Raw genomic sequence first — 16,027 nt, forward strand, 5'->3', positions numbered from 1 at the left:
GTGTTCATTCTCCTCGCTCTGATGCCCATTAATTAAATTCTAGTAAAACAGTTTTCCTTGGAGAATAGAGCCCACATATGTGTGATTTCATCTCAGTATAAACACAGTTTGACAGTAAAGTTTTAGCAGGATATTATAAAGATATTTAAATAGTTTTACAAGGAAAAGTAGCTGTTTAAACTAAATGTCTGAGTATTTTTATGTGTTTTTAAGTGAAAGCTCTGCCTTTTAATGAAAACAATAAGTCTAATGATGAGACTCACCACTTGGCTGCGTGTGCGGTGGTAAGGCTGAACGATCGGTAAACCCAGGGGTGTCACCCACTCCACAGTGTGGCCAGACTTGGAGATGAGCCTGGCACTTTCTGTGAGCCAGTCCTGCAACAGCGGGACACCGACAGCGGGAAAGAAAGGACACATACTGATGAGCAAATGCAGAAGACTTGCAGCATCAGTTAAATATTTGCTATGCACATATGGCCATGTCCATGCTGGCAAGTGGATGTTTGTGTATGTGGACATGTTCAAATGACTGAGTTCACTGAGATAAAGCTTTCATGGTCTGTCGGATCAAAATTTAATAAATCAGACCCATAAATAGATCCTCTGGTACATCTCAAACCACAGAATCCAGAAACTTCGGCCAGCTACATCAAAAAATTATCTTGGGATCTCATCTTTAATTCTGTTGCTCTGGGTAAAAGACAGGTCAGCAATTGCTGTGGCCTTGTTGTGGAACAGGTAAAAAGCTGTTGCTCACAATAAAACCTGCAAAAACCCTGTCTGCATAAGTGTCTGACACAGTTTACCAAAAAAGGAAGCATTACTGCCTTAGAGACACACAAACACTCACAGATATTTTGTCCTAGAAACTAGCGGCAGAACTTGGACCCAAAGCAACACCATTAATCTGCAAAAGACTCATACTGAAGCAAAGACACTAAAGTAAAAGCATAAATACACAGAGTCAGGATGAGGACAAACAATCAGATCACTGCTTGACAGAAATGACCAGAAGAGTTAGGAAAGATTGCAGCAGAGGTCAGAGATGATTGCATCGAGGATTGATCACATCTCTGCGCCTAGTTAAGATAACATCTGTCAATGAAACACCAGAGGATGTGACCTAAATCAGCAGCAGGTGTAACAGACACACATCCACACTGGCAGAATGTCAGCTCCAAAGTTTGGTGTGGTGGTGGTGGGGGGTTCTCAAACTGGGTTGAACAACTACACTTTCCAACATAAGAGATAAAAACAGAGGAAGAAGGTTTAAAATAAACAGTACACAGGGATTAAAGCATGCCGGAGTTCGTGAACTGCATTGTGCCGACTCCATGCAATTACGTTCTCTCTATCGTCCTTCTCTACAAACACAAAGTTTCATGTAATTATTATTTTTTTTTACTTTTAACAGATCTCTCTGTTGAATGGAGCCGTAAACGACGCAATGTGACTTTCCATGTAGAACTTCAGCACTGTATCACAATCTATCTGGCAACTTGAGCGAGAAACGAGAGGAGGAGGTACACGTTTTCGTAAGACCCGCACCCTTCTTCTTCTGTTTGGCTGATACTGTTGCTTTCAGAGCACTCCTTTGCTATCATTGGCTGACAAACACAAGGGGGATTTCAATTGTCTTTTTTTATTTATTTACCGTCAATTTATTTTCGAGTGATATTGTTTTTTTTATACATGACCAATCGCTACGATAGGAAATTCAGCCTGGGGCCGGAATACTTTAATCCCTGAGTACATGAAGGAATTAAGATTAACCCTATCTTAGCATTAAAGCATATCTTTGTAGCATAAATTTGCATTCTAATAAAGCAAAAAAAATTGTGAAGTATTTTTCTTTTCTTTATTTTAGTTCCAATGCAGTTTAAGGAAAATAAGCGGAATCCATTATCAGACCATTTGACTGATGAATCCTCTTAAATCAAAAAATGTTTTGTTTAATTCATTAATTTATCATCAATTCAAATATTCAAAACAATCTGGTAATAATAATAATAATTGAACTTTATTTTTCTCACATTGGAGAAATGTACCTCTGCATTAACCTTTCCCTTTGGGGAGCAGTGGGCTGCCATCGTGGGGAGCCCGGGGAGCAGTGTGGGGTTAAGGGTTTTGCTCAGAGACCTAGAGTGGCAGTCTGTGGGTGTTGGGCTCGAACTCAGAACCTCAGGATTCCAAACTCTATGCCCTAACCACTAGGATGTAGTCTGCTGTCAAGAGTTTTAAACAGGTCTAACAAAGAAATCAAGATCCTAAAATGTAATTAAAAACCAGCTAAGACCTAAATTAGGTCATTAAGATGTAGCAACTGAAAGTTAACTGTCCAAATATACATTCTTGCTTCCTTTTCTACACACGCTTGTCTAACCAGAATCATGGGGGACCTGGTGCCCATCTTCAGTGGTCGACGACCACAGGGCAACATAGATAAAAAACTTAACCAACTATCCACACATATAATTATTTCTAAAGGCATTTTTGCAAAGTATTGACCCTAATGATGTTTATGGCAGGAAGCAGAATTCCCTTGAACGATCCCAGCCAACTGTAGAGTAATTCCTGACCATCCATGTTCTGCTGAGGAACATGGAGCTCTTTGAACTGGGTTAATCTGAAGAACAACTGGTCTATAACGGCAGGAAAAACCCTATAAACAAAAACCTATGTCTATCTCTTTGGTAGAGATTCAGATAACACTCTAGACCTGATCTCTAATAAAAGGATTGGTATAATTGCTTATGTAGCTAAAAAATGTATACTCCTCAACTGGAATCAAGCCACAGCTAGGGTTGTCAAAAGTATCGATTTTCAAAAAAGTATCGATACTGCCAGTGGCACCTAAAGTGCAGAATAGAGGACAATGCACTTTCAGAACACTGTGTGATTGAATAATTCTACGCATTTTTCAGTTTCACACTTTTCTTTTGTAACAGGTGCAGCTGCTGAGAATTATTTTTGTTTCTTAACTAGTTTGGCTGTTATGTGTGCAAAGCATAGCCAAGGAAGGAACACCTAATTTTAATTTTGTAAGTTTTTTATCAATCTTGCTTAATATTGTGCACAGCATACAACCTCAAAATATTGTTCTTATTGTTTATTGTATTTATATTATTAAAGAAAATTTCTGTTGAATTTTGGAGTCTTTGTTTTTATCCTTGTGGTATCAAAAATGGTATCGAGTATCGAATATTTTACTTTGTATCGGTATCGACTTGAAAAGTTTAGCATCGTGACAACCCTAGCCACAGCACCTACAATTCATTTATTTAAAACAGTAATGAATGACACAATGCAACTGGAGCACTATACTTACCACTTGAAAGGTAAAGGAGATATTTTTGCTCAAACATTGGAACCCTTGATCATCACCTGACTTCCTTCTATGTGATACCCCATCTTGACCTAACACATGATTTGTAATTGTGCTTACCTGTCCTTTTTTTTTTTTTTAATAACATTGATAACAATGATACACGTGACTTATTTTATTGTATATGTTTATTTTTAATATTTTGTTTCTTTATTTTGTTGTTGTTGTTCTGTTTTTGTTTTTTTTGCTATATTTAACTTATTTAGTTTCTCTGCCTCCCAACTAGGGGTGTGCAAAATAATCGTGATGATGATGCATCGTGATTCTAATTTTCGTGATCTACTGCATCGATTCTTGATGCCAAGAATCGATTATTAATTTAAAAAAATGAATAAATAAAATTGCATGAATGGTTGGCGAACATCAGCCAAAAACAAGTGTAATACCACTTCCAGTCCAGTAGATGTGGCTGCAAATGTGTTGACGCACGCTGCCTTGTGTCACAAGCATTTCCGGCCGCGGGATACTGTGCAGAGTCATTCCAAAACAAAACATGGAGGACAAAATATTGCAATGCATCGCAATAATTCAAGTATCGTGATGCATCGTGATAGAATCGCATCGTGGCCTGTGAATCGTGATTTGAATCGAATCGTGACTTCTTTGGCGATACCCACCCCTACTCCCAACCTACGTATACACCCTTAATATTTGTAATTATTTATTTTTTCCCTCTCAGCTTACCTATGTGTTCAGAATGTTGTGTTAGAATAACAAAATGAAAATCCAATAAATAAACAATTGAAAAAAAAAGAAAACCTATGTCAATCTCATTGAGGATAAATTTGTGCTACAGCAAGCCTGATCCACAATACAGTCAACCTGTGACCCTCAGGACCTTAAAGATCCATAACAAGTAGTTGTGTGTATTGCCTTTTTCTGTTAGGGAGAATTAAAAAAATATTAAATGCATGCTGTAACATAAAAAGGAATAAAGAGGCTAGATGCCACCATTCATAGTGTAAACAACAATATCGGCTCACCTGAATCTCTCTAGTTCCTGTAAACATCTCCTTTAGACCACTGAACACCAGGCGCACAAGGTAATGGGATGCATCCCACACATGGTCCTTGAGATATAGAAAAACATCATTATGCTCTTAATTGTGTTACTTCTAAATAAAATAAAAACATTTCTTTTAACTCTTAGTTGCATTTACTGTCCAACCTAATGATGTAAATCCAATGTGTGATGGAAATAAGGGATATAAACTGCAGGACTGTGGATTGTAATTATCCTCATATTACAGGAACATGATCTCCTCCACAGTAGGTGCAATCTTATGCTCGAAGCACATCCCCATCATAATCGGTCACAATTATAGCTCCACCGAAATCTCAGTTAAAACCAGTGCAGGACTTTAGTGGAAGTCATAAAACATTGAGTTGGTTAGGTGCTGAAAGACATAGTTCTGCTGCCCTCTGTATGAAATGTGTAAATTCCTTTATGTGTTTTGAAAATGTATTTGGAAATATAATAGATAATCTGGATTAAATGCCTGGTAGATTACCATTATCCTACGCAGGTACAGATACAATCATCAAATCCTTTATGACCAAAAAATAGTAACAAAGGAAAAAATTGGAAAACATAAATAGCTGTAGTGTACATAAGCTGAAATCAATATATTTCTAAATTACTTTGGTAATATTAGTCAGATGATAACGTAAACAAACAAAAGTTCATTATATGGTTTGAAGTTGGTATGAATCGAATCGTTAAACCATTGGACAATGATCTGCAACCATTAATATTTTGTCCATACACCATTTCAACAATAATAAAGATTTTCTTCACTACAATCATTTATCACCCTTAAAACAAACACTTTCTTAGAAGCCTATTAAATTAAACTCTATTTATTTGTTTACTTTGTACAGTTTACCGAACTTGAGGCATGTATAGGAGCATTAAATATCAAAGCAAAGTACTAGATTTAAGCTCCCAGAGCTAAATTTTCATCTGCACTCCCTGACAAAAAAAAATAATAAAAATAATAATATACATATATATATACACAAAGAACAGTAAAACAAACAAAACTATCCCCAATACAGATTCATTTATTTTAAATAGGGATATTCACAAAGTATTGTGATCAATAAAAAATGTTCAGATTGTTGCACACACTTCAAATAATGTCACTTGGCGCATAAATCTATGCTTCTTTAAACCATCTTAAGGTTTAATAACAGCTGGGACATAAATAAGTTCACTTTTGATTACCGGTAGTTAAGTCCAAAAAAATTACATGTGAAAAACTAAAGGCAGTGTAAAATCTATAGTGTACATATATGCCATTTAAAATATTGTTTAGACTAGTAAATATTAGGTTTCCAAATGCAAATGACCTGCTAGCTTTGTATTGCTCCACCCCCCACATGTTTGATCACTTACTGGAAGCAAAGAGCCAAAGGCAGTGTTGTTTAAACACAGAGATATATAATAAAGCAGATAACAGTAAAGCTAAAGAACACATATCTATAATTTGAAGGCATTGAGGATCTGTGAATGACAATGAGGCAAAATAAAAACAAAATAAAAAAATGTGTCAGTGTTTATAAGCCAGAATACTTTGAATTTAATCATTCTACTTTATTGATGTTTGGATAATTATGGAACTTTTAGATTGAAAGTATTGGGAAAAACCTTTTATGTCAAGAAATAAAACTTAAAGCAATAAAGATCACATCTCCATTAATATGCAGGCACTGTAAGGAGTGGCACAGAATGGTTGAACCCTGATCTGTAAGTATATAGAAGTATCTCATTTTCTCCAATACAGTCATAGAATTTAGAAGTATATTGAGAGTAAAGAAACCAGTTTCTCACCAGACTTTTGAAAGTTAATGAATCTGAATATGTATAGCTTTTAAAAACTCAAATTGAGGTAGACATGGCTGTACATTACCATCATCATAATAATAGACATTTTTCTAATCTATTGTTTTAATTGTTAACAACATTTTGAGGAAATTGAAAAACTTGGTCTGTTGTCACAAATATAGGTTTTGATTTTAAATGCAGTAAGTCTAGATAATTAACTACTGGCCTCAAATTAATTACATTAGTTACTTTGACTGCATTTCACTTACATTTTCTGAGAAGAAAAGAACAAAAATATTTAAAGTTGCAGTAATATTCTGTTTGTAAAAGGAAAAAACAGGAAGTAATATGTTTAAATTGCTGCTCGTAAATATCAAGTTGAATTAATGCTAAAAACACAACAGATTTTCATTAATTTATTACCACCCACCACTGTACCTTGGGAAACTCATCAATCTCCTTTAGCCTCTTCTCTATCTGCAGGCGGCCCCCATACCGTGTGACTCCGTACACCACAGTCATCACAGTCTGTTTGACCACTTTCCGGCTGATGAAACCCTCCAGAACCTGAGCAATCTTCAGGCCCTTTGCTGCATCCCGAGCTCGCAACTCTTCCACCTGAATGAAACAGGAGGGTGAAAAAGGAAAAAAAAAAAAAACATTATTAGCTTGTTTAGTTCAGTGATACATTTTTGTTTTAAAAGACATCTGCCTAAAGGGGGCCTTGAAAAAGATCCACACCTTTGGAATATTTCCTTTTTTCTCATTACAATTATGAGTTTTACTGGAATTTATTAGGATTTAGTACGGTACAGGAAAGATGCATCTTATTACCCAGAGATTCCCCAAATTCACACATCTAAAATGTGAAAAAGCCCTAAGAAATGGCCTTTGATGAGATCAGGCTAAAATTCTCGCCACTCTCTACCAATGTTATGTTAAGGAAATACTCAAGCCAAGCTAAAGTGGTTTCTTATGAAACAAATCCTACCATCTGAGATGCTTAGGGCTGATAATTTGATTAATCTGTTAAGAAACTTGCGTCATTTGCACTCATTTTAAGTCTAAAATGCCACGGTTATTGCCCACAAGCTTGGGTTTATGAATAAGGGATAGACATTTTTTTACATTTTGGCCATTTACTGTTTCAAAATTTATTCCATCCAGAATCTACTACTAACGCAAAAGCCCAGAAGAAGGCAAAGCCCACTGAGGCAGAGTCCTGCAGCTATCCAAGGTCTACAGCATAGAGTTTGAGGTCAAAGTCGGAGCCAAAATGGAGAAGCAGAGTCTTCTTACATCAGCTTGAATCCTGCTGTTCTGAATCGCAAGTACATCACAAATGGGACCATTTTGAAACGTGTCTACAACCTGGATGCTTTTATACACACGCAAACAAACCATAAAACCTGAAAAGAAACAGTTTCTTCCCTTTCTCTGCTTTGATAAACAGCATGATAATCATAGCACTTTTAAATGCAAGAGCTAAAAAAAAAAGAAATGGTTAAATATTCTCCACGATCCGGTTATCTCTCACTACGGGACTTAGTGAGTCATAGGAATAATTACCGCTGACAAACTGTAGCATGCCTCGCAATAGCAATTTCATGTTGTGTCGCAGCAAGTTTTTGTAGTTTAAAGGATAGAAATAACTTGTGCTAAACCACACAAAAAGCCCAGCCGTGCCTACCTGCTGCGCTACACCGCTGTACACATCCTGGGGCACCTCGCAGGGCATGAGGTTCACTGAAGTTGCACCAATAACATCTCTGCCAAGAGCTGCATAGTGCTGGAGACCGTTGCAGGAACCATCCTGAAAAAATACAGAGAATCAGTAAAAAAGCCTGTGGAGGACTGACTAGAGATGGCAAAAAAAGAGAAAACAGTGTAAGAATAGTTGGTAAAAATTCAAATTCTTAAATGGATTTTGCTGGTACACCTACTCTAACACACCTTTCTAAGAATGGTCGACTAACACTAACAACACTAACAATGACCTGTGGAAGCTGTCAGTGAGCATCTTCTGGACATCTGTCAAATCATCAGTCTTTCCCATGATGGTGTATGCCATAATGTAGCCATAACATAATGTTAATCAGTTAAAACACAAATTTTATAAATTGAGGTGCTGTTATACTCTTATCTTAAGAGATAATGAATTTTGTGGCTTTATCATTTGTAAGCCATCATTCTAGAAATTACATTAAATTAAGGCTTAAAAGCCTTTATTCTGTATGTGACAGATCTAAGTTCAGTTTCACTCTCTAAAGTGGGTGCCTGAATATTATTTTTCGTACAATAAATGTGTGCTCTTTTTAATACATTTATGTCTTTCCCAATTTCTTTATTGAGAAGTCTGCGAATATCGGATTATTAAAGCAACTAAAACCTCTCAGAGAGGATCTTTAAATGTACTCTTTAAACTACAATGTTCCAGAACACTACTGGGAAATGCTGCAGAAATCTTTAAAAAGTTAAATATTTCACAGTACCTGGTGAACAGGAAAGTGGGAGATGAACTTGGTTGGATCGGGTGACCTCACTGCGTTTGCTATCTCCATGCAGCAGCCTAGCGCCTGCCAAGGTTCATCGGCTTCCATCCACCATTTTGTACCCTAAAAGTGACAAAAAATGCACAAGAGACTGTTTAGATAAAAACCAACAGAAAATATTGGTAACTTCTTGAACTTATATTTTTGCATTTAAACTCTTTAACTTCCAGGACTTAACTCAGTTTTAGGGATGAGTTTAACCTGCATTTCCAGACATTTTGGGGGAATGTTAGCAGTTCGTCATTTTTAGTAAGAAAACTATAACGTAACCCTTAATGCTAATATCGATCAAGAAATGAAGGCAGACTAACATTGAGAGGGTTGTCTGCAGAGTCCAGAATGTCGTCCATGATGCTATTAGCGTATTCCAGACGTCCTTGTAGAGAGCTTCTCTTCTTCAACCCTGTCAAGTTAACCAAGTGAATCTTTAGCCAGTCCAGACCCTTAGGACCCAGAGGCTTCCCCTCAGCGAACACGAGCATCGCCCGGGTGACATCACTTCCTAGGTGGTTAAAGTATGGAGGACAAGGGTACGTTCGTCCCCTGAAGTCCATGTTGTGGGGAAACCAGAACAGCTCATCCCGCATGTGGTGCGCAATGGAGAGTTTATAGAGGGCATCCATTCGCAGGCTGTGCATTTCGCTGCACTTCTTCTTGGCATTGATCACCTCTCGTTTCATGTGGGCTTTCTCACTGGCTGTGAAAGTAGGGTCATGAGCGTTAAAATGGGGTATTTTAGGGGCTTCTGAGAGAGGTGGAGGGATGTCCAGCTTATCGCTCCCCCGATCGTTGAAAATGGAGATGATGATGTCCAGGATTGGTTTGTTGATCTTCCAGGCACAGTTACCAAGCTGGTTGAGCGAGTCAAAAACAGGGTGAAGATTCGGACACTTCTCCAGCAGTTGCTCATGCTGCATGGCCCCATCTACTGAACGCATCAGCTTGGCGGGGGTGAGGAGGTAGGCTCCGAACTTCACTGACGTCCACGGCACCTGAGGGCACAGCATCGGCATCACGGACGAGTCAAAGGTCAGCGTGGTCTCCATGGCTTCCTGTTGCATCTGTGTCAAGATGGGGTGGGGCTTGATAAAGCCAACCTGAAGGGAAAAATCATTATCAGAATACAGACAGACTCCGAACTGATGTGTTTGTATGATGTATATTTAAGCAGATTTATTAACAGATGTAAGGATTTAAAAATCAGCTTTACTTTACTAAAAATTTTGATCAAACTGTTTCCCTTGTCACAGAATTTCCACCTACTAATTATATATTTGTAAAGACTTCAATAAATTACATTCTACATACTTCTACTAACTTCATACTTTTACAGACCAAGTAAGAAACAAAACAGCCCAAATAGGTTTAATTTTAAGTAAAACCCTGCTGATCAATTGTAAAAAAAAAAAAAAACTTAAAACTAATCTCAAGAAATTCCATTTTGTACTACTAGATACTAGAAACGTTCCAAGCATAGCTTCATAATGCTGAAAGAACAAATTGAAAGGAGAGACACAAACTTTTAAGCAGGAAATTGATTAAAAACAACTCATTGATTGAAATGGGCTGTTTATCAATTTTCCAAAGGTTTAAGAAATCAACATGTCAGAACATGACTCGGCAATAAGTAGCTCCACCCTTCTTGTTGATTCCCTCAACAGTCATTGGGGCATGCTTGATGCAAAAGTTTGCAAGGAGCCTAGTGGGAACGTTCCAATTGTCCAACGCTGGCTTCATGCATTCACCGTCTGAAACTGTTTATTCTTTTTGGAAATTATCCTCCTGTAAGAAATAATTTGTCAGGTGTGCATTGTGAATAGCAACAATTTCATGCTCAAAAAAGCCAGTAATTACCACAGTGAGGAAAGCCCTGTCATTAGGAAAGTCAGCTGAAACATCTCCGTAGCGCCAGCTGTCTTTCAAACCTTCAATGCCCCAAGTTTTTTTGCTAATGTTAAATGCAGAGCTTTAAAGCAGGCCTGGGCAATGAACCAAATATAAACCATTGCCGTCTTTAACCAGGATAACTGGTGACAATTTTCCCATGTTGGTAAAATAAATGAATGTAATTTTTCTGTTTTTCCTGTGTGCGCTGGTGGCTGGTATTTCCTTCCCCTTTAAGACGCTGAAGCTTGTGGGGAATCAAGTGACTCCACTGATCCCGTCAGAAAATTAAACAACGACAATGATGGATGAACCCAGTGAAGAAGCATCTAACAGCTGTAAACATCAGTTAATCCTGTGGAGCTGAGCGAGAGCAGAGATGAAGCTGAGTACGCAGAGAGGCAGTCTAGAGCGTGTTGTCTGAGTTAAGTGCACGGCAGACCAGTTTTGAGTGAAGGTATGCAAGTTTAAACGACGCCTATCGTTCTCGCTCCACGCTCAGTTCGGTGACACCAAAATTACGCCATAGATGTTTAGCAAAAGAACATGAAATGCACAGTTTGTCTGAAAACTGTCGGGACTACCCAAAGTAACACATCCAATCTCCACCACCTACAGCACAGCAGCACTGTTGAGTTCAAAGATGTGCAAAAGGCTCCATTACCCTTGCGCAAGTAATTGCAAGAGAGCTAACTTTTTTCTCCTGTTCACGAGACATTGTTGAATGTTTAAACTTGAATGGGACAAGACTTGTGTAAGTAAATTATGAATAGATCAGTTGCTTTTCCTGTTCATTACTTTATTTCTGATAGATGAGCCGGAGCATTTTTCATGCATTTATCATTATTGGGGTAAAACTGCCAAATTTATCATGACATTGATTTAAGTCATATCGCCCAGCCCTAAGTTGAAAATGTTTTTGAAGCCCTTCCCTCAGAGTTGAAATAGGATAGCTATTGGCTGTAGTTAGCACCATTAATGGCCTCAATTTTGGTTGAAGATCATCCCACTTCTTGACCACCAGCGAATCAGATCAGCACTGCGTTGAGCTTTTTTGGTTTTCCTCGTTTCTCCTGTAACCATCTGGAATTTCTAAGAAATTCAAAATGACCATCTTACTAAATCCAACCACATTGTGAGGCCTTTTCATGCTCAACATTTTTATTACTGCATTCTGCGTCAGTAAGCTTTCATGCTTTGCTTTCAGTAGATCTTGGCAGCACACACCGAAAATGACAAAGAATCCAAATTCTTGCCCAGATTATGGCATTAAAAGGCTTTGATCTTAAACAACTAATTAGCTGATTAACATTTTATATTCACAATTTCTGTTTAATAGTTGTTTTAAATAAGCGGCTTACTCTGAAGCCAACCTCTTGCTGTAATTTGCAGTTCTTCCAACCAAGTTCTACTTAAAACCTGCTTAAACTCAAATAATGTGAAACATAAATTGTTGCAATTTTTAAGTGCTTTTGAGATTTTGATCTATAGTGTATAAAAAGAATATCTTTGTTGACTGTAACCTGGCAAAAAAATCAGATTATTGCTCCAATGAGTCAAACCATCATGCTGTGCGGTAAAATCATTAGGATCCCCCCCATGGGTTAATCGCTATAGAGAAAAAGGGTCGGAAACTACAAGAATAGAAAATTACACAAGAAATAAGCTTGACTACTGAATGCTTCACTGTCAAAGCGGATCAAGATCAAATCCCCACACATCCATCACCTTTTTAACCCATTTTTTTCCCCAAGCATGTTCACCTCAGCCTGATGCAGGCTCCCAGGGCAGTAAATCAGTGAGCCAATTAAGGGAACACTGAAAAAAGGAATTAGACTGGGGCCTATTCATCTTGCTCAACTGTTACCACCACCAATTCCCACCAGGGGAAAGTGGATTTTATAAATCACACTCCTAGGAGCTTCATGCTCGATAGAAAGGCGCTCAAGTGTTCAAGGTAACAGGCTTTTGAATCTTTTTGACAAAAAATGAAGGTCAAGTCCTTTAAGGTTGTTTTTTGTTCTACTCCTGTTTCTTTTTAATGAAAATGGCAGCTCTGTGGCTATTTTCCCCATTTACTCTTTTTAAATACGTAATCAGCAATTATGTATAATTATCAGATATTCAAAATACAGGGGGCTAAAATGGAGTTGTGTTTGTTGTTCCTTTATTTTTAATCCTTTATAAATGCTTATCCAGGTAGTTTTTCAAAGGGCTCTTTTAACTCGTACCCTAACCCATTTTTTTTCCATACATCTAAGGCTACATTCACACTGCAGGCCTTAATGCTCAATTCCGATTTTTTTGTGAAATCTGATTTTTTTGCGTGTCTGTTCACACTTCCAAGTATATGCGACTTGTATGTGATCTACTGTGTGAACTGAAAGCGTTCAACCGAAGTGTCCCGCATGCGCACTCGAGGACGCGATGACGTCACATGTAGCAAGCGTCCTCAGTGTTTGTGGAAGTAAACATGACTCGTAATACCGCAGCGTATATTGCGTTCTTTAAGTTATTCTCCAACAGGAGCAGGCACATTACGAACGAAATCTTTTTAAGAAGATCAAAAAGAAAGACCCTCCCCCGGTTCCGGTAAGACCCTTCGAGTTTGGTCTGAATCGAGCTATCTTTCCAAATATGAATTAAGTCAGCAACCTCACTTTCTCTCCATTGACTGCTCTCTGTGTTATCTTCCGCCATGGTGGTTAGTTTTTCCCACCTCCGCTTAGTAGGACGCAGATTAGTAACGTTTAGTAACATTTGTCAAGTATCAATGACGTGTAGGTTGGATGAATGCGACCTGGCCGTACAGACACAGGTCGCATTTGAAAAGATCAGATACGTATCGGATTCAGGACCACATATCCAAGTGGCCTGGGTCGCATTTGAAAAAATCCGATCTGTGTCGTTCAGACTGTCATAAAAAGATCAGATACAGGTCACAGATGGGCAAAAAAATCGGAATTGGGTCACTTCAGGCTGCAGTGTGAACGTAGCCTAAGATTAAAATACCCCAACCAAAACTGCATAAATCAGCTCCTTGGTAACTTTGATTTCTTAATGATTATTAACATTTTCAAAAATTACAAAAGTTTTGTGTAAACAAAACAATTCAGAATTATGAATCAAACCACAATGGTTTATAAATCACAACTAATCTTTAAATACCTTAAAAGAGCAAATTATGTAAGTTTTTACTGAAAACATCTTTCAAATATCATTTTTATTTGACCCTTTATGAGCAAAACATTGTTTGATGAGCAGACTGACACCTCAGCAGCTTGGTATCAATGCATCTATAAGCCTGTAGCCTATTTTCCAAAAGTACTTTGGGTCAGAAGTTTCTGCGTTGTTCGGCGGATATATTGTCAAGCGTGTCCATGATAAATTGTTCTAATATAGTAAATAATCAAAAAGTTATATTTAAGATGAATTTTGCTGATATGAAGAAGCGACCGGCATCCAGCTCAACTCAAGACACTGATGTCAACTCCGGTTAAAGGGGAACACATTTGGCCCTTGATTTTACGTTATTACATCATGTTCTAGTCACCCATATGAGTTTTGTGTCATTTTGAGCTGTTCTGAAGATATTCCGTAAAGTTATATCCAGGTAACGTCTTCCTATGGGCGACGACTTGAAGGCACCAAATAAACTGTTCATAATTTGTTCTTTATGGTACGCCAGCATTCATAAGATTTAGGCGAATTACTGTCCCCCAGACATCCATAAATCTGATGCTAAAACACACTTTTCTTTCTCTGCACCACGGAATTAATAGTGAAGGTACGGAGTGAAAAAAAAGTACAATTTTGGTTACAGCTGTGGGGCAATTCTACATCAGAAAGGCTCCACACAAAAGAACTGTACCTGTCTGGTGCTGCGGAAGGTATACATGTGGTAGAGGATGGGGATGAGCTTTCTGTCGTAGGCAGGGTTCAGAATATCACTGTGGATTTTAAGGTTCTTCACCATTATGTCCACCATGAAGGTGCCCAGCTCCAGAGTTACAATGTACGGCCAGCTGGTCTCACCCCCCTGCAGCGTGGGTCCTGAAAGCTGTTCCATCTCCAGCTTACACCACTGTTCCCTTGGAAGGACATTGTTCACCTAAAGCGAAACACATCACATTACAATATGAATATCAACCCTTAAGTTACAGTTTCTTTCATGTCTTTTAGATTTAAAACTGGTGCTAGAAAAAGCAAATATCGGAGGTAGAACTTTTAGATGTGTTGGTCTAAAAATATTATAAATGTCTCTGTTTTAACTACAAAGTCTGTATATAAATTACCCCGGATTGAAGAAAAAACACCTTAGCTAACTTCCTGTTTTCTTTAACCGCTAGCTTTTTCCCAAAGGGCTTAAAAAGCCATCTAAACACAGAGACAAAGAGTGCAGATCCCCATTAAGTCAACACAGGAAGTCTATTAGGCTTCAAAATGTAGCAGAGCTGATTGATTATGAAATACACAATAATATCACATTTTCTAAGATGTTAGTTAAATTTTTATAATCAGGTCTGAAGTAGATCATGTCATTTAAAGTGAAGATTAAAACAGAATATAATTTACACAACAGATTAAAGTATATACAGCACTTTAGGCAACTTCTTCAAATAGATTACAATAAAACTGATTAGCTTAGAACAGGAGTTTTCTTTATATTACAGAATATTTCTATTTCTGTAAAATCTTAATCATAATCTAGTAGTTCTGGGTTTCTCCTGGTTTTTGGCGAGATAAATTAAAGACTGCTTCAGTTTAAATTTAAGGCCAACAGGAATCATGAAACATAACTCAGACCCTTGTTTATCTGATAGCTTGTTTTTAACATATGTTTATCAGAGTATTTTTTGTGGAAAACAGCTTGGGTTTAACTATGACCTCAGCAAAATGCCCTGTCATCACTTAAAATGTGATTCAGTAAAAAATATATTAATCAAATCAAATATTAACGAAAGGAAAATGAAAGGTCAAGGGATTATTGTCATACTTCTTTCATATATTATTTGCATAATAAAACTGCCCATTTAGAATTGGTGTTTTAGGGTGTTTTTTTATGGGTAATTATGACTTATCTTTTTACCTTGGTATCTTTGGCCAGCAGATCTGTGTAGGCACTATAGATGCTTCCCAGCTTTTCTACAATCTGATTCTGCTGCTTCTGTCTCACACAATACTTGGTGTAGATCCTGTTGCCCAGATCTCGAGCTAAAATCTTAAGTGACTCTCCACTAGGAGGCAAGTTGGTAACACTCTGCAAAAAAATAAAAAATACAGAACAATTCGAGGGATCAGAGGCAAAGAAAATTGAATCAAAAGTAGCAATAGACATTAGTTTGGATGTTCCATCATCCGAAACAATAATAATAAG

At 37.6% G+C, this 16,027-nt stretch overlaps 1 protein-coding gene across 2 annotated transcripts in view; it reads right to left on the reverse strand.

Annotated features, from left to right (window-relative positions):
• The window catches only part of polrmt (polymerase (RNA) mitochondrial (DNA directed)), a 78,934-nt gene that overhangs the window by 34,578 nt on the left and 28,329 nt on the right, over positions 1-16,027 (reverse strand). For both annotated transcript variants that reach the window (XM_038280778.1, XM_038280780.1), the window contains 8 exons: positions 15,740-15,910; positions 14,522-14,761; positions 9,078-9,863; positions 8,707-8,829; positions 7,905-8,027; positions 6,653-6,832; positions 4,371-4,457; positions 264-377 (listed from right to left, as the gene is read on the reverse strand). In XM_038280778.1, the coding sequence (XP_038136706.1) occupies positions 264-377; positions 4,371-4,457; positions 6,653-6,832; positions 7,905-8,027; positions 8,707-8,829; positions 9,078-9,863; positions 14,522-14,761; positions 15,740-15,910 (1,824 nt within the window). The remainder of the gene's footprint in view (positions 1-263; positions 378-4,370; positions 4,458-6,652; positions 6,833-7,904; positions 8,028-8,706; positions 8,830-9,077; positions 9,864-14,521; positions 14,762-15,739; positions 15,911-16,027) is intronic.

The sequence above is a fragment of the Cyprinodon tularosa genome, unplaced genomic scaffold (assembly GCF_016077235.1).
Source record: "Cyprinodon tularosa strain WSP-4 unplaced genomic scaffold, ASM1607723v1 ctg164, whole genome shotgun sequence".
NCBI lineage: Eukaryota > Metazoa > Chordata > Actinopteri > Cyprinodontiformes > Cyprinodontidae > Cyprinodon > Cyprinodon tularosa.